Source organism: Mobula birostris, chromosome 15 (assembly GCF_030028105.1).
Source record: "Mobula birostris isolate sMobBir1 chromosome 15, sMobBir1.hap1, whole genome shotgun sequence".
Taxonomy (NCBI): domain Eukaryota; kingdom Metazoa; phylum Chordata; class Chondrichthyes; order Myliobatiformes; family Myliobatidae; genus Mobula; species Mobula birostris.
Genome location: NC_092384.1, coordinates 80,872,121 through 80,890,936, shown reverse-complemented (window position 1 = coordinate 80,890,936; position 18,816 = coordinate 80,872,121). Strand labels below are relative to the sequence as shown.

Here is an 18,816-nt window from a genome sequence, read left to right as displayed (position 1 = left end):
GTACCCTTACTGTCAACCTTTGCTTTAAATATACTCAATGACTTGGCCTCCAAACCTGTCTGTGGCAATGAATTCCACAGATTCACCTCTCTCTGGATAAATAAATTCCTCACCTCCTTTCTAAATGGATGTCCCTCAATTCTGAAGCTGTGTCCTCTAATCCTAGACTCCTCACCCCCCCCCCCCAACATACAGTAGGAAACATTCTCTCCACATCCATACTATCTAGGCCTTTCAATATCTGAATAAACCTGGAACAATGTTTATGTTCTGGAGGGCACCTGTTTTTTCCATTTCTTACAATGAGGGTCCTCCTTTTCCGAGCAGTGAGTTCATGTTGGCTGCTTCACTGAATCCAGGTACCTGTAAGGTTGTTTACATATATTATTTAGAGGTACAACATGGTAACGGGCTCTTCTGGCCCAACAGGTCCACGCCGTCCTGTTACACCCATGTGACCAATTAAGTAGTCTTTGTAATGTGTACGGAAACCCATGGGGAGAAACACAGGGAGAACATACAAACTCCTTACAGAGAGCATGGGGAGAAACACAGGGAGAACATACAAACTCCTTACAGGTAGGCAGGAACTGAACCCAGGTTGCTAGCACTGTAATGTTATTCCACTAACCATCGCCATACTTTGATCAGCAGTTTTGCTAATTTGACTTCTTCCTTTTAGCCATGGCAGGAAACATCATTCCTGCTATCGCCACCACTAACGCAGTGATAGCTGGCCTGATCGTTTTGGAAGGACTGAAGATTCTGTCCGGGAACCTAGAACAATGCAGGACAGTAAGTGCGGGGAGAGTGAGGAGGATATCTCAGGTCTGGTCACTTGGCTGCCAGGATGCTACTTCCTCAGTGGTGTCCAGGGAAGGCTGGTTCAGGTACAAACCTGGCAGAGAAAATTTACGAGGATGTTGCTGGGTCTGGAGGACCTGCATTTTATGAAAAGATTGAGTAGGTTAGGACATTATTCCTTGAAACGTAGAAGATTGAGGGGAGATTTGATAGAGGTATACAAAATTTTGAGAGGTATGGATAAAGGTAAGTACAAGCACGCTTCTTCCACTGAGGATGGGTGTGACTGCAACTGGAGGTCATGGGTCAAGGATGAAAGGTGAAATGTGTAAGGGGAACATGAGGGGACATTTCTTCACCCAGAGGGTCATGAGAGTGTGGAAAGAGATGCCAGCACAGGTGGTGCATGCAAGCTCGATTCCAGTGTTTAAGAAATTTGGATAAGCACATGGTAGGGGTACGGAGCACTGTGGTCCCAGTGCAGATCGTTGAGAGTAGTCTGTTTAAATGGCCTGACTTGGACTAGATGGGCAGAATGGCCTGTTTCAGTGCTCTACTGTTCTCTGATGCTATAGTGTGGATAATTTTCAGGAATAACTGTGAAGAAGGGGGAGGATGAGAGTAAGGAAGGAGTTGGGATGCTATGTTGAAATTGTATAAGACGTTGATGAGGCCTAATTTGGAGTATTGTATGGAGTTCTGGTCACCTACCTACAAGAAAGATATTGATAGAGTGCAGAAAAAAATTACAAGGATGTTGCCAGGACTTGAGGACCTGAGTTATAGGAAAAGATTGAATAGGTTAGGACTTTATTCACTGGAGTGTAAGAGAAAGAGGGGAGATTGATAGAGCTATACAAAATTATGAGGTGTATTACTAGGGTAAATGTAAGCAAGCTTGAGGTTGAGTGAGACTAGAACTAGATGTGATGGGTTAAGGGTGAAAGGTGAAATATTTAAGGGGAACATGAGGGAAATCTTCATTTGGTGGGTGGTGAGAGTGTGGAGTGAGCTGCCAGCACAAGTGGTGGATATGGGTTTGATTTCAGTATTTAAGAGAAGTTTGAATAGGCACGTGGAATGTGAGCCAGTGGACTCACTTTCTGGGTCTCTGCAGCTCGTATTCTATGTATTTAATTTTTTTTTACTATTTGCACCATTTGTCCTTTGGCACATTGATATTTGTTGGTCTTTGTGGTGTGTTTCTTAGTTTTCTGGCTGCCTGCAAGAAGATGAATTTAAAACTTGTATATGGTAAACATACTTAGTTAATAAATTTGAACTTTGAATGGGAGGCGATTGGTGGTCCAGATGGAGAAAGCTGTTACTAGGCAGAATAATGGTACAGCGTGAAGTAGATGGGCTGAATGGCTTGTTTCAGTGTTGTAGTGCTCTATGACTGTAAGATGATTTAGGGTTGTTTAATATCATTTCCAGTACACCAGTGTAAAGGAGAATGTAACTCCAGATCCAATACAGCACAAAAAATAACAGTGATAAAAGACAGTACGTGTAAATATACAAGACAGCTAATATACGTGCATTGTTTGTGTGTCCATAAAGTGACTCTGACAGGGGATGGTTGGGGTGTGGAGGGGTGGGTTAGTGGCCAGAGGTGTTTATTAACTTTATTGCTTGGGGAACGTAACTGTTTTTGAGTCTGGTCCTGGCAAGGATGTTCCCTGCCTGAATCACTCTCACTGGATCACTCCCCTTCCCCAGGTCTGGAGATGATATTTGTCTCTGTTGCTCCTCGGTAGATCAAGCACTTGGTAAGGCAGTGCCTATTTTGGGACAGTTATGTGTCTCTGGAGAAGGGGTTGTGATTTCTGCAGCTTAGGCTGACGTGGAAATCTGTTTCCTGTCAACACTTGTCAACCCTGGTCTTTTACCAATGCAGATCTTTCTGAACAAGCAGCCAAATCCCCGGAAGAAGCTGCTGGTTCCATGTACTCTGGACCCTCCGAATCCCAGCTGCTACGTGTGTTCAGTCAAGCCTGAAGTGACCGTCAAGCTCAACATCCAGAAAGTGTCTGTCCAGTTGCTCCAGGACCGGGTAAATTGTGTGGGTGGGTGTGTGCATGTGCGCGCACGCCTTTTTTAATGTCTCACTCACTCACGCTCTCTCTTTCACCCCATTAAACAACCTTGAATCCTTTAAGATCAATCTAACCCTTCCCTCCCATGTAGCTCTCCATTTTGCTATCATCCATGTGGCTATCTAAGAGTCTCTTCAGTGTTCCTAATGTACTGTATCTACCTCTACCACCACCCCAGCAATATGTTCCATGCACCCACTAGTTTTAAAAAAAAAGCAACCACCATCTCTGACAACCCCCATCTGCATTCCTCCAATCATCTTAAAATCATGGTCCTCTTATTAGCTGTTTCTGCTCCATCAGGTAACCTCTCAGCCTCCTCTGCTCCAGGCAAGACAGAGCCTCTCAACTCTCTGCAAACTCTAATCCTGGTGAATCTCCTCTGCACTGTCTCAAACACAAATTCCCTTTTAAAGTAGTCCTATCCACTTAAGTTCAACATATTCATCCTCTGCCCTTTTTAGTTTTTGGCAGTGACTTGATTCTCCCTGGAATGTTGACAATAAGACCATAGGAGCAGAATTAGGGCATTTTAGCCCATCAAGTGTGCTCTGCCATTCCATTATGGCTGATTTATCATTCCTCTCAACCCTATTCTCCTGCCTTCTTCCCGTAACCTTTGATGCCTTAACTAATCAAGAGTCTATCAAGCTCCACTTTAAATATACTCGATAACTTGGCCACCACACCGTCTGTGACAATGAATTCCACAGATTCACTATCCACTGAAATTCCTCTTCATCTCTGTTCTGAATGAACATCTCTCTCAAGTGAGGCAGTGCTCTCTGATCCTAGACTCTCTCGCTATAGGAATCATCCTCTCCACATCCACCCTCTATATTTATTCTTCTCAGCTCCAGTGAGTACAGGTCCTGAGCTATCAAACGCTCCTCCTTGATGTCTGAGTTATTTGGCATAAAGTGGAAGATTCTATAACAATGTGTTAAGGAGTGCTTTTCTGTTCTTGATCAGATTTTGAAGGATAAATTTGGAATGGTGGCTCCAGATGTTCAGATAGAGGATGGCAAAGGAACAATCCTCATCTCCTCAGAGGAAGGGGAAACTGAAGGTACATTACTGGTTCATTGTGTTACCTGGCTTGGCTGAGGACAGTCACACTGAGTCAGAATGCCGTGGGTTCACTGCCACTTGAGGGACAACGTGAGGGATGATGTTCTGTCCAGTCCCATTGGACGTATTGAGACATACCACTGAGGCTTTGCTCTCAGATTGACATGAAAGATCTCATAAACACAAGAGATTCTGCAGGTGCTGAACATTGGAGGAACTCAGCAGGTCAGGCAGCATCTGTGGAGAGGAATAAACCGACAACATTTCAGGCTGAGACCCTTCATTAGTGCTGGAAAGGAAGGGGGCAGAAGCCAGAATAAGGTTGGGGAAGGAGGACAAGCTAGAAGATGATAGGTGAAGGTAGGGGGGAGGTGATAGGTGGAAAAGTTAAAGCGCTGCAGAAGGAGGAATCTGATAGGAGAGGAGAGCGGACCATGGGAGAAACGGGAAGAGGAGGAGGAGAACCACAGGGAAGTACAGGCTGGTGAGGAGAAGTAAATCAGTCAGAGGGGAGTCAGAATGGAAAAAGAGAGAAGGGGGAGGATGAGAAATTACCAGAAGTTAGAGAAATTGATGTTCATGTCGTCAGGAAGGATCTCATGCTACTATTTGAGATGCAGTGCAGAACAGGCCCTACTGGTCCTTTGAGTTGTGCTGCCCAGCAACCCTAGATTAACCCAGCCTAGTCACGGACTATTTACAATGATCAATTTACATAGTAACCTGTGCATCTTTGGACTGTGGGAGGGAGCTGGAGCACCTGGAAGAAACACACGCATTGCTTGGGGAGGACATACAAAGTCCTTACAGATGATGTCAGAATTGAACTCTGAACTCTGACGCACCAAGCTGTAACAGCATCATACTAACCGCTATGCTACTGTGGTAGTTCTGTTCCTTAAAGAACATCATTTGGAGTAAGGAGCTGGTTGCTGAATGTGAGAACATCCTGTCCATAAACTCCTAAAATCACAACAGTGTCCCTGCTTTAGATCTTCTGAGGTCAGTAATAAAGGATGGGAACCGCAAGTGAATGATTCTGGCCAAACTGCTGTGATCACTCAGCAAAGGCAGAAACCTGTCTGTCTATGATGTATCCATCATTATCTATTGCAGCAAACAATAACAAGAGCCTGTCTGAGTTTGGCATTCGCAATGGAAGTCGTCTGCAGGTCGATGATTTCTTGCAGGACTACACTCTGACAGTGACACTGCTGCACAGGTGAGAAACCATCACGTTTGTCATCGTAATTGAGAAAATGCTCAATGCTTTTGTGGACTTGATGTGAGGATAAGGTTTAAAAAGATAATCTCTTACAGTTTATCTCTGATATATGTTAACTGTGGACCTGTTTTTTGCACTGCGGACCGGTTTAATATTGATAATATTCTTGTGGACCAGCCGACCGGGGGGTGGGGGGGGGTAGGGTTGCCAACGGACAAGAGTAGCAGTCACATACGTTGTTTACCCCTTGAAAGACTACAATGACCATGAAGCCTTGCGCGGGCACCAATGCGCATGCGTGTACGTGCCGATTTTTTTTCTACAAATCGTTTTTGGCAATTCTGTTCGGGGGGGGTTAATCACAAACGGAATATAGGTGATAAGTGGCTATTACACTCAATTTAGTTTCTAAAACGGTTTATCTGACAAATTTAATATTAAACACACAGCGCATATTTTCCTCGCATGAATATAGTGATAAGTCAATTATCAAGGGAGGACAGGGGAGCTTGAAGTAAGTGTTGAACGAACTTCCAGTAGAAGTGGCAGAAGCAGGTTTGATATTATCATTTAAAGAAAAATTGGATAGGTATATGGACAGGAAAGGAATGGAGGGTTATGGGCTGAGTGCAGGTTGGTGGGACTAGGTGAGAGTAGCGTTCAGCACAGACTAGAAGGGCAGAGATGGCCTGTTTCCATGCTGTAATTGTTATATGGTTACATAAATCACTTATGTGGTTATATAAGTCACTTATAAGTCAATAGCATCATAACATTTTAAGTAATGTTTGGATATTAAACAAACACCGCTTATTTTCCCCATATGAACATATAAACTCATTGCAACACACCAATATTGCTGAATCAGTGGGAGCTCTGGGCTTGTTTCCTGCAACAAGACGGTCCTATCGAGGGGTGATGGGAGACAGCGATACTCAAAGGGGGTTCCTTATGTCCGGTCTATTCTGCAGTTTAGTTTCCATTGCATTCATTGCAGAGATACGTTGGAAATGGAAGCAACGTTTTCAGTGCTTTCGTGGCTACCTCAGGATATTTAGCCTTGACTTTGATCCAGAATGCCGGCAGAGATGTTATGTCAAACATACTTTTCAGCCGGCCGTCATTTGCAAGCTTGAGGAGTTGATCTCCTTCCCGCGCTGACATGGATAACGCGTGCGTAATGACCTCACGTGCGCTCAAGCTCAACAGTGCGTGACAGGGAATGAGGAAAGGTGCAGCTGACTCCTATCACCAAATCATATTGTTTCCTCGCAGCCCGGTAGCACATGCTTTGCCGCCCGGTGGTTGGGGACCGCTGATTTACATTGAAGTCTCCAAACCAAATGGTGATGCAACCAGTCAGAATGTTCTCCACAGTACATTGTAGAAATTTGGTAGTGTTTGGTGATGTACCAAACCTCCTGGCCTCATAACGAAATTGGTGCTTGGAAATAGGTACCGAGGGGGTGTCAGGGGTAAGTTTTTCACACAGAGTGCTGGATATGTAGAATGCACTGCTGGCGATGATGGTGGAAGCAGATACAATAGGGTCTTTTAAGAGCCTCTTATAGGTACATGGAGTTAGAAAAATACAGGGCTATGCGCTAGGGAAATTCGAGGCAGTTTCTAGAGTAGGTTACATGGTCAGCATGATATTGTGGGCTGAAGGACCTGTAATGTGCTGTAGATTTCTATGTTCTATGAAGTACCGCCACTGGTATGCCTTCTTTGTAATTGCATTAAATGTGTTGGGCCCAGGATAGATTCTGTGAGAAGCTGACCCCCAGGAACTTGAAGCTGCTCACCTTTTCCACTGCTGACCCTTGAATGGGAAGTGGTGTGTGATATTCCCCTGGGCCTTGTCTCAAGATTTTCTATCCATTCCCTGCCCTGGTATCATATGGTCACCCACTGGTAATTCAGGACAGTGAGCTGAGAACAGAAGTAACTGCAGCCAGTTAGACTACACCAGACATTGTATCCTTATCTAATTTAGCCAGTGTTGGGAGAGGAGAACTGGGATACTGTGATGAACGGTGTGTCCTGAAGTAGTTGTAATCTGGAAGTCCAGTCTAGCAGGAGAATCAAACTTGTCCACTTCTTTGCGTGTTCTTCAATACAGATTATTGGTCACATGTACATCAAAGCATACAGTGAGTTAAATCATTTTGCATCAGCGACGAACACAGCATCCCCACAGCTCACTGACCTTAACCTGTACGTCTTTGGAGTATAGGAGGAAACCCAAGCAGTCACAGGGATGACGTGCAAACTCCTTACAGGCAGTGACAGGAAACAAGGAATCTGCTTATTTGGGGGGGCGGGGGGGGTTGTGAAATACTAATGCTGGGTTGTGTTTTGAAATGAATTCCTTGGCTGCTGACCTGTACCTTGAATTTTGTGTTGATTACTTGAAGCGAAGACCTAGAGAAGGACATCGAGTTTGAGGTGGTTGGCGACGCCCCTGACAAAGCCCCTCCCAAACAGAGTGAGGAAGATGGCAAGGCCATTACCAACGGCAGCGATGATGGAGCCCAGCCGTCTACCTCCAAAGGTAAGAGTCTCCCACCTTTATCCTATCGCCCGCCATCGTCAACACTGGAATGCAGAAGCCTTACGAGCCACCACACAGTGATAGGCCACTCACAGATTCCTCATCTGGCAGCAAGGGGATATCAGCAGTGATCAAAAGGCAAGCAGTTGGCGCTGAACTCTCGCTTGCCTTCCACGTTCACCTCAATGTCTCAATCTTCCTTTATACTTTAGTTGGCGTTATCGGCTCACTTCCCGGAATCTTCTCGGAGACAGCAAAGCACTAGGTCACTCAATCGATCACCAAGCTGTAAATCACAGGCCCTAACAGTTCCAGAAACACATTTAAGATGAAAAACAGACATAAAAGAAGTAGAATAAGCAGTTATTCTCCAGTGATCTTATCTCTCTTCTTCCCAAACCACAGTGACCCCCCCCCCCCCCCGGCCCAATCCACTCAAATGCTTATTGGAGAAGATTATTAGAGACAGGTTTATGAGCATTTGAAGAAGCATAGTCTAATGCAGGATAGTCAGCATGGCCTTGTGAGGGTTAGGCCATGCCCACAAGTCGATTGCTTTCTTAAGAGGATGTGACAAAGCACATGATGGATGTGGTGTATAAGAATTTTAGTAGGGGATTTGATAAGGTTCCCCATGGTAAGTTCTTTCAGAAAGTCAGGAGGCATGGGATCCAGGGAAAGTTGTCACTGTGAATTCAGAATTGGCTTGCCCATGTAAGGCAGAGGGTGGTAGTAGATGGGGAGTATTCTGCTTGGAGGTCAGTGACCTGTGGTGCTCCGCTTCTGGGACCTCTGCTCCTTGTGATCTTTATAAATATCTTGGCTGAGGAAGATTGCAGCTATCATAAAGGTTGATGGAGTTGTGGATGGTGTAGAAGAATATTGTAGATGACAACAAACTTTGACAGAATGCAGAGCTAGGCTGAGAAGTGGCAGATGGAGGTCAATGGTGTGAAGTGATGAACTTGAAGGCAGTACTGGGTTAATGACAGAATTCTTAGCAATTTGGAGGAACAGAGGGATCTTGGGGTCCATATCTATAGATCCCTCAAAGTTGCCATACAGGTTGATAGAGTTGAGGTGTGTTAGCCTTTATTTGTTGGAGAATTGACTGTAAGAGCTGAGAGATAACATTGCTGCTCTATAAAACTGCTTAAACCACACTTGGACAGTTCTGGTCACCTCTTTGTAGATGTGGAAACTTTAGAGAGGGTGCAGAGGAGATTTACCAGGATGCTGCCTGGATTGGAGAGCATGCCTTACGAGGAAAGATTTCAGCAAGTTAGGGGTTTTCTCTTTTAAGCCAAGGAGGATGAGAGGGGATTTCATGATGATAAGAGGCGTAGTTTGAGTGAACAGTTGGCACCCTTTTCCCTGGGCGAAAGTAACTAATGTGGAAGAGAATAACTTTAGGGAGATTGGAGGAAAGTGGAGTTGGGGGGGTGTCCGTGATAGTTTTTTTTACTCAAAGAGTGGTGTTGTGTGAAATGCCCTGCTGGGGTGGTGATGAGGACAGATATATTAGGGGAATTCAGCGAGAGGCACATGGATGAAAGAAAAATGGAGGACTATGTGAGAGGGAAGGGTTACAATGATAATAGGTTAAACATTGTGGGCTGACAGGCCTGTACTGTTCTGTAACGCTTTATGTTCTATACCCCATGTCATCCACTCAGTTACCATCCCATAGCCCGCCGTCCACTGATCAGTGCGTCATTTGTTGTACAGCTAAAGCTAACTTCACTGTAAACCTTGTGACTCTCCTGCACCCTATCTAGCTTAAATGCCTGATGCATGATTAACAAATCTGGGTAAATAGCTGAAGAGGGGTATTGTCAGATCTGTGGGGAAAAAGCTCGAAGTTTTTTAAAATAAGATACAGCACGGTAACAGGCCCTTCCGGCCCAATGAGCCTGCTTACAGCCACGTGACCGATTAATCTACAAATCCATCTGTTGGAATGTGGGAGGAAACCCAGGCAGTCACAGGGAAAAGGTTACTCCTTACAGACAGTGGCAGGAATTGAACCAAGATCGCTGGGACGTTATGTTAAGCACTACACTACTGTGCCCCCCCCCCCACCCCCCAAAAACAAAAAGGTTCTCATTGTAGAAGGTCCTGTGGTTGGGTTAGTGTTAATTGGGTGGATTGCCGGGCAGTTCAGCTCAGTACCGGAAGGACCTGTTCCTTGCTGTATCTCTAAAATAAATGAATAACTTCTCTGGTGGCGCATCATTTCCCTGCCTCTATAACCTGGTTCTGTCCCTCAGCTGCAGGGCAGGATGACGTGCTTATTGTTGACTCCGACGAAGAGGTGCCCTCATCCAGTGGAGCTGAGAGCCGCAGCCTGAAGAGGAAGCTGGACGACCAGAGGGAAGGTGTCAGTGTTAAGCGGATATGTCCCATGCAGGAGGAAGATGACGACATCATCGCGCTGGACTGAGCAGCTCATCCCCCTGACCCTTTCGTCCTGGTGTCACACTGTGCTGTCAGGTAGACTATAAGGTGGGATGGGGAGTTTTTAGTTAGGGAAATGAACTTTGGGAGATGGACATATTGAACAGAGGGCTCAGTGATGTCCCAGCCTTAATCTATCAGGTCAGAGTATTGGGCTAGGGGAGGGGGGGGTCGGAGAGATGCAAGGAGCAGCTGAGAAGAGCACCTATTCAACAGGTTTGGAGACGATGTCTGTCACATTACTGGATATAAATTGTCACCCAAATCTTTTGGTGCACTGCCTCATTGTAAACACTTCTCAAGCACCAGCTTAACCTGCCTTCCCTCTCCCTCTTGGCTCATGAATCTTCATATAGAATTCGCTGTTGAAGAAGTATTAAACCCTTCCTCTTCGTATAACTTAAGCTCAAACAGCGGTGTGTTTTGTATATTGCTGTAAACACTCACTTTCTCCCCATCTCTGTTTGTATTTCCTGCCATCGGAGCCCCTTTTGTCAATTCCAGGGCCTTCCCTTGTGTCTTGTTACACTTTGTAGTTATTTATATGTGACTTTTGTATAACACAAATATCTTAACTTCCATTTCCACAAACCTCAGTGATCAGATTGTGCCCGGAAGCCCCGAGGATCGGAATGTGTTGGGGCCTGTATCCAGGAGATTTCTGTGACAATGAAGTCCCTAGTTGGTTAAGATGGACTGCACACTGTAGTGAGGGCGTCAGAGAGGCAGGACATTTTCAGAAGAGCAGTCACCGTATTCCATAGGGAGGCGAGAAAAATAGATTGGAATTTGCATTTGGACTGTTCTACATCCGGTACTGATCTGATCAACCTACTCAACGTTTAGAGAGAGAGAGAAGTACATGGCTGATGGTGTAGCTGGAGGTATTTTTGTAGCAAATTTTCATTGTTGTTTCAGTACAGTTTTTTTTGTATCCAAATTGACTATAAACATAAAGAAATGCTTTGTTATCAATGGCAGTTTTCCTGATTAAAATATTGATTGTGTAAAGTGCTCGTCTCTTCTAGGTGAATCAGTGGTGAATAATGAATTCACAGAATATTTTCAAGATGCATTTTGAAATCAGTATGTTGAAGAACCCAGCAGGGATAATGATCTTCAGGATCTTGTATCATGCACAGCACTCCAAACCTCTCCAATCTGTGAATCAGAATAGGGTTTACTGTCATTGACATCATCGTCCAAACCTCTCCAATCCGTGAATCAGGATAAGGTTTACTGTCATTGACATCATTGTCCAAACTTGTCCAATCTGTGATCAGAATAGGGTTTACTGTCACTGACTCATCATCCAAACCTCTCCAGTCCATGAATCAGGATAGGGTTTCCTGTCACTTACACGTAGGCAAACCTCTCCAATCTGTGATCAGAATAGGGGTTACTGTCACTGACATTTATTGTGAATTTTGTTGTTTTGTGGTAGCAGTACAGTGACATAAAGAACTGTATTATAAACAACAGTGTTGGTTGTCTGTGGTATCCATTGATGACAGAAAATCTGTGCAGGGAAGTTTGTAAAGTGGAAAAGCCATTGCATTGCACTCTCTCAACCTTGGATGTCCGGGTCCAGTGCTATGAATAGCTGTCACAGCTGGAGACTTCTTGGTTGCAGCGGATGACCATGACTTCTCCATGGAGCGTTGCAGAATTTTCCTGGCCGTTGGATCACATTGTACATCTCTACCACCCAGTCCGCCAGAGCTGACTTCATACGGTGTGTGAGGCCCACCCAGCTGAGCCCACCCAGTCCGCCAGAGCTGACTTCACACGGTGTGTGAGGCCCACCCAGCTGAGCCCACCCAGTCCACCAGAGCTGACTTCACACGGTGTGTGAGGCCCACCCAGTCCACCAGAGCTGACTTCACACGGTGTGTGAGGCCCACCCAGTCCGCCGGAGCTGACTTCACACGGTGTGTGAGGCCCACCCAGTCCGCCAGAGCTGACTTCACACGGTGTGTGAGGCCCACCCAGTCCACCAGAGCTGACTTCACACGGTGTGTGAGGCCCACCCAGTCCACCAGAGCTGACTTCACACGGTGTGTGAGGCCCACCGCCTTTGCCCACCCAGTCTGCCAGAGCTGACTTCACACGGTGTGTGAGGCCCACCCAGTCCGCCGGAGCTGACTTCACACGGTGTGTGAGGCCCACCCAGTCCGCCAGAGCTGACTTCACACGGTGTGTGAGGCCCACCCAGTCCACCAGAGCTGACTTCACACGGTGTGTGAGGCCCACCCAGTCCACCAGAGCTGACTTCACACGGTGTGTGAGGCCCACCGCCTATGCCCACCCAATCTGCCAGAGCTGACTTCACACGGTGTGTGAGGCCCACCCAGTCCGCCGGAGCTGACTTCACACGGTGTGTGAGGCCCACCCAGTCCGCCGGAGCTGACTTCACACGGTGTGTGAGGCCCACCCAGTCCGCCGGAGCTGACTTTACACGGTGTGTGAGGCCCACTGCCCATGCCCACCCAGTCTGCCAGAGCTGACTTCACACGGTGTGTGAGGCCCACCCAGTCCGCCAGAGCTGACTTCATACGGTGTGTGAGGCCCACCCAGTCCGCCAGAGCTGACTTCACACGGCGTGTGAGGCCCACCCAGCTGAGCCTGCTTGTCAAAATGCTGTACAATAAGAAATTTTTAAAAAATAATCAAGTAGTTCAGAAAAAGAGCAAACCAGTGAGGTAGTGTTCATGCATTCGTGGACTGTTCAGAAATCTGATAGCCAAGGGGAAGAAGCTGTTCCTAAAATGCTGAATGTGTATATCTTCAGGATCCTGTATCTCCTACCTGATATTACCGGTGACAAGTGCTGTACTTAGCTCGATGGCCTAATCTCCCTCTTAAAACTCTCATCTCTGACCTTAAACCTACGCCCTCCTGTTTTTTGACCCCCCCCGCCCACTCTGAGGGAAAAAGATGACATACTGTCATTTGTCTATGGCTGCCACTACCTTGTATACCCCCATGAGGTTACCCGTCTGCTTGTAACTCAGGCTCCAAGTCCAGACATCATCCGGTAAACCTCAATACTCCAAATGTACAATTGATTTTCGTCACCATGTGAAAGATGAAAGATATCATTAGACTAGATATCACAACCCCATTGTAGTTGTCAAATATGGTCAATATTTCCTAACCTACCTTCCTTCCAGAAACACTGAAAAAGATTGGAACATGTTTGCATATTTAAATAAGTTCAAATAAAAGGGAGCATAAATACCATCATCATTAACCCACAGTTGTTCTGTGTTCAAATCGAAGGGGCAGGACTCCTTTGTGCCAGATGAGGTTATTCAAGAGGATTATCGCAGGTATTTTTAAAAGCGTCATGCTCCCTACTGCACAAGGGTCCATTGGTAATCAGAATCAGGTTTAATTATCACTGGTTATTTCATGAAATTTGTTTTGTTACCACAGCACATTGCAATATATAATTTAAAAAACTAAATTACAATTAGAAATATAAATTTAAAAGTACATGGGTTCATTGTCCTTTCAGAAATCTGACGGTGGAGAGGAAGATGCTGTTCCTGAAACATTGGAGTGTGTGTCTTCAGGCTCCTGTACCTCCTCCCTGATGCCCTGATGGTAGCAATGAGAAGAGGGCATGTCCTGGGTGATGGGGGCCCCATGACAGATGCTGCTTTTTGAGGCATTGTCTTTTGAAGATGTTCTTGTTGCTGGGGAGGGCACTGCCCAAGATGGAGCCGGCATAGTGGCATAGCAGTGAAAACACTGCTGTCAGGCATGTCTTGATCCACAGACATTAGTTGAGAAATCCTGAACACTCCCTGCAAAATCCGGCTGACCTACTTACCTGTTTGTCTGGTTCCATCTCTACCTGCATCTGACTCAAGTTCGATTGTTTAATGTTATTTCCTGTACACAAATATGAAGGCAAACAAAAGAATTGTTACTCTGGATCTGATGCAGCACAAAAAACACACACAATAAATAGGGTAAAGAACTCAATGATAAAAAGAAACACAATAAATGTAAATACATAAGATGGCTTGTGTACACAGATTGACACTCTGTCCCTAAAGTGGCACTTGGCACAGGAGTGTCTACATAGGGTGACTTACAGGAAATGATAAAGTAGTGCTGATTGTGGGGATGGAGGGGTGGGTTAATAGATGGAGGTGTTGATCAGCCTTGCTGCTTGGGGAAAGTAACTTTTTTTAATCTGGCGTGAATGCTATGGAGCCACCTCCTTAATGGGAGTGGGACCAACAGTCCACGAGCAGGGTGGGTGGGATCTTTCATGTTACTGGTTCTTTTCCGGCACCCTTCTATATATTTGTCCCTGATGGTGGGTGGGCTGATGCATTGGGCAGTTTCAAACACCCATTGTTGAGCCTTCCTGTCCTCTGCCTGTGTAATGACTTTTGTTTGTTTCAGTACTTTTAAACCTGGCCCTGGCCACGTGTTCAATAACTAACACTAAATTGCTGTCTTCAATCCCCAGTGTTGCTGTTTGTATGACCAGCAGAGCATTGCCAGCATTTTCTGAGCCCTGCCTTTCTTTATGGTCACCGAGTGTCTTCACTCAATCAACTTCCACATCAGTAACTGCATGCAGGAACTGTCTCCCCTCAAAGCAAGGAATTCATCCTCCAGTCAACACACTCAAGGTGCTGGAGGAACTCAGCAGGTTAGCCAGCGTTTGTGGAAATGAATACAGTCGAGGTTTATCAGGACTGGAAAGGAAAGGAGGAGATGCCAGGATAAATGGGAGAGGGAAGGGAACGGAGGGCAAGCTAGAAGGTGAAAGGTGAAGCCAGGTGGGTGGGGGAGGGGGAAAGTAAGAAGCTGGGAGGTGATAGATGGAAAAGGCAAAGGGTTGGAGAGGAGAATGAACCATAGGAGGGGGGACAACGGGGGAGATGATAGAAGAGGGAAGGGGGAAATCATCGGAGGTTGGAAATCCTCCACTCACCACCCACCACTATACATTCTGTTGCAGTGACTACCCACCACAAGAAACTTTGCAGAAACACCTTCAGATTCATTAATTTATCATGCATACAGTAATAAACGAGATTCTGCCAAACCAGAGTAACACAAAATGCTGGAGGAACTCAGCATCTATGGAGGCCAATAGAGTTTCTCCAGCATTTTGTGTGTTGAAACATACAGTGAAATGTGTTGTTATGTGTTAACAACCAACACAAACTAAGGATGTGCTACGGGTCAGCCTGCAAGTGTCACCACACATTCCAGTACCCACCCAACTATATACATACCTATATACACACACACACACACACACACACACACTCTCTCTCTCCCTCCCTCCAACCCACACAGATCTTCAGTGGTCTTTATTTATTAAGATACAGCATGGAACAACCCTTCGAACCCCATCGCCAGCAAGCCCTGATTTAACCACGGCCCATGGGTTCCCAACCTTTTTTATGCCATAGACCTGTACCATTGACTGAGCGGTCCGTGGGCTCCAGGTTAGGAACCCCTGCCCTAGCCTAATCACAGGTCAATTTCCAATGGCCAATTAATCTACTAACCAGTACATCTTTGGATTATGGGAGTCCACAGGGAGGACGTACAAACCTCTCACACAGAGGACACTGGGATTGAACTCCAAGCTCCAACACCCTGAGCTGTAATCACTGCACTATCTTGGCATATCGACACCAGATATTGCTGATGACCCAGACCCTGAACTCTGAACTCCAGCCTGGGACGTCATCAGGCCTTGTGCCTCCTACCCGTACGGACCACTGATCGCGGATCTTAGGTGGGTGGTTATTACCTCAGCAGTTCCTCCCATGCCTGTGCCTGGAAGAACTAGGCATGTTTTTCTCACATTTCAACAACAAACTTTATTCATTATATGAACGGTGAAGGTGCTGTGGTGGCATAGCGGTGAGTTCAACTCTGTTACAGCTTGGGGTGTTCCAGAGTTCAACTGGTGTCCGTAAGCGTGTTTGTACATTCTCCCTATGGAATGGGTGGGTTTATTCCGGGTGCTCTGGTTTCTTCCCACATACCAGTTAGTAGGTTAATTGGTCATTGTAAATTATCCTGTGATTAGGCTTGGGGGATTGCCGGGCAGCACGGATCGAAGGGCCTGTTCCCCAATGTATTTCTAAATAGAAATAATAAATTAAATCAGGACCGATGACAGAGCAGGTAAAGAGAACTAGTCTCCGCTGCTGAGAGGCTAGTCCCCAGAACACTTAGCGAAGGAACCTGGTGCATTAAGCAGCATGTTTGATCTGGAATGTACTGCATGAAACACAAAAAATGCAAGACCTTCACATTCACAGTCAATATGCTCTGTAGTCTTTTGAATACAGAGCACTGTTGTCACTCATGTGGCCCCCCCTCGGGGTCCTTCCTACGGAGCCCTTGCACTGGCGGCTCTGGGATTCAGCGCATCCTGGGCCAGTCAGCAGCATTCCCTCACAGACTTAGAGTGCTGGGAGAACAATTTGCAGGCAGACCAGAGTCAGAACCAGGTTCATTATCACTGGCAAATGCTGTGATATTTGTTTTGAGACAGCAGTACATTGCAATACATAATTTTCAAAAAAACTAAATTATAATAAGAAATGTATACTAAAAATTAAAGGAGTAGTGCAAAAAGAGAGCAAAAAAAATAGTGAGGTAGTGTTCATTAGCCATTCAGAAATCTGATAGTGGTGGGGAAGAAGCTGTCCCTAAAATGTTAAGTGTGTTTTTAGGCTCCTGTACCTCCTCCGTGATGGTAGCAATGAGAAGAGGGCACGTCTGGTGTAATGGGGGTCTGTAGTGATGGATGCCACTTTTTTGAGGCATCACCTTTTGTAGGTGTCCTTGATGCTAAGGAGGCTCGTGCCCATGATAGAGCTGGCTGGGTTTGCAAATTTCTGCGGCTTTTCTGATCTTGTGCAGTGGCCAAAGGGCTTCCTTCATCAAGTTGATGATCTTCCAGGAGCACTTGATGTTCCTGTGTGTGTGTGTGTGTGTGTGTGTGTCTCCCCATGTGCTCATGGGTTTCCTCTGGGTGCTCTGGTTTCCACCTACATTCCAAAGATGTACCGGTCAGTACGTTAATTTGTCAAGTGTCCCGTGATTAGGCTAGGATGAAATCAATGGGTTGCTGGGTGGTGCAGCTCGTTGGGCCAGAAGTCCCCCGATAATTCTCTAAATAAATAAATAACATAAAACCAGAAAATGATGGAAACACTCGGTAGGTTGATCAGTTCCTGCAGAGAGACAAATAGTTTCCATTCAAAGACCCTTCATCAGAAATATGAAGTAGCAAAAAAAGGTATTAAGCTGCAGAGAGAAAGGAGGTGGGGTGGAAGGACAGAGAGAATACTTCTGAAAAGGTGAAGCCAAGGATGTAGTGGAGATAAGTAGTAAACAAGGACAGCCAGAATGGCAACAGCTCGTATTCCATCTTTGTCACCTCCAACCTGATAGCATGAGCATCGATTTCTCCAACTTCCTCCTCTTCATTTTCCCACTCTGGCCTCATGCCTCTTCTTCTCACCTGCCTGTCACCTCCCCTTGGTACCCCTCCTCCTTTCCTTTCTCCTGTGGTCCACTCTGCTTTCTTATCAGATTCCTCCTTCTCCATCCCTTTACCATCTCCCAGCTTCTTACTTCATCCCCTCCCAAACCCACCTGTATCACTTTCTAACTTCTTCCTCTTCCCTCCTTCCCCATCCCTACCTTCTTTTTCTGGCATCATTACCCTTTCTCTCCAGTCCCAATGGCCTTGGCCTGAAATGTCAACTGTTGACTATTTTCCTTAGATGCTGCCGGACCTGTTGAGTTCCTGCAGCATTTTGTGTGGGTTGTTGTGTTTGGTTGTCATGACAGAAGATGAGGGCACAGAGAAGTGGTCAGACTGGGAGTGAGGTGGCAAACTCAGGGAGCAAGTAATCAACAGCTTAGTGTCGCCCCAACATCACCAATATACTTGCCAACACAGGGTACACTGAACTGCAAGTCATATTGTCAGATCCCAGAGAATTACACCCCATCTGGATCTGCTATATGCAAATACTAAGGACACATATAGTGCCATAGTCAGTCAGGCAGATCAGATCCTAACCTAGTGCACCTTCAGCCCTGTACAAGCCTCTGGTCTAGCGGCAACTTGTGATCAAGAAGTCTGTTAGGAAATGGTCACAGGTGACCATTTACCCCTCTACAACTCATCCACCCCAGCTCCTCCCCACTCATCCCTCACCCTCCATCTCTCTCCGAGGACACTGGAGAGCCAATGGCCACAGACACATGGACTGTCACTGCTGAGCAGGTAAGGAGCAGCTCAGCAGACTTCACCCAGGTTAGGCTTTGAGCCTGGGTGACTCAAGGTGCTTACACCCATCTGGATGAGCCAGGCAGTAGTGTGAGAATTGTATTCTTTGATTTCTCCTCTGCTTTAACACCATATGACTGCAGTAAGCTCATGGGGATGCAGGTGGATGCTCCGCTAGTGGCCAGACGGCCACAGTATTTGAGATTGCAGAGATGTGTTGGCGCGTGGCCAAGTGGTTAAGGCGTTCGTCTAGAGATTTGAAGGTCGCTAATTTGAGACTTGACTAAGGTAGCGTGTGTGCCCTTGA

General features: G+C 46.1%; 1 protein-coding gene across 1 annotated transcript in view; it reads left to right on the top strand.

Annotated features, from left to right (window-relative positions):
• The window catches only part of uba2 (ubiquitin-like modifier activating enzyme 2), a 50,923-nt gene extending 39,702 nt beyond the window's left edge, over positions 1–11,221 (top strand). The window contains exons 12-17 of the mRNA XM_072280000.1: positions 683–795; positions 2,705–2,860; positions 3,876–3,972; positions 5,091–5,196; positions 7,617–7,753; positions 10,024–11,221. Of these exons, the coding sequence (XP_072136101.1) occupies positions 683–795; positions 2,705–2,860; positions 3,876–3,972; positions 5,091–5,196; positions 7,617–7,753; positions 10,024–10,196 (782 nt within the window). The 3' untranslated portion in view covers positions 10,197–11,221. The remainder of the gene's footprint in view (positions 1–682; positions 796–2,704; positions 2,861–3,875; positions 3,973–5,090; positions 5,197–7,616; positions 7,754–10,023) is intronic.
• Positions 11,222–18,816: the final 7,595 nt, after the last annotated feature.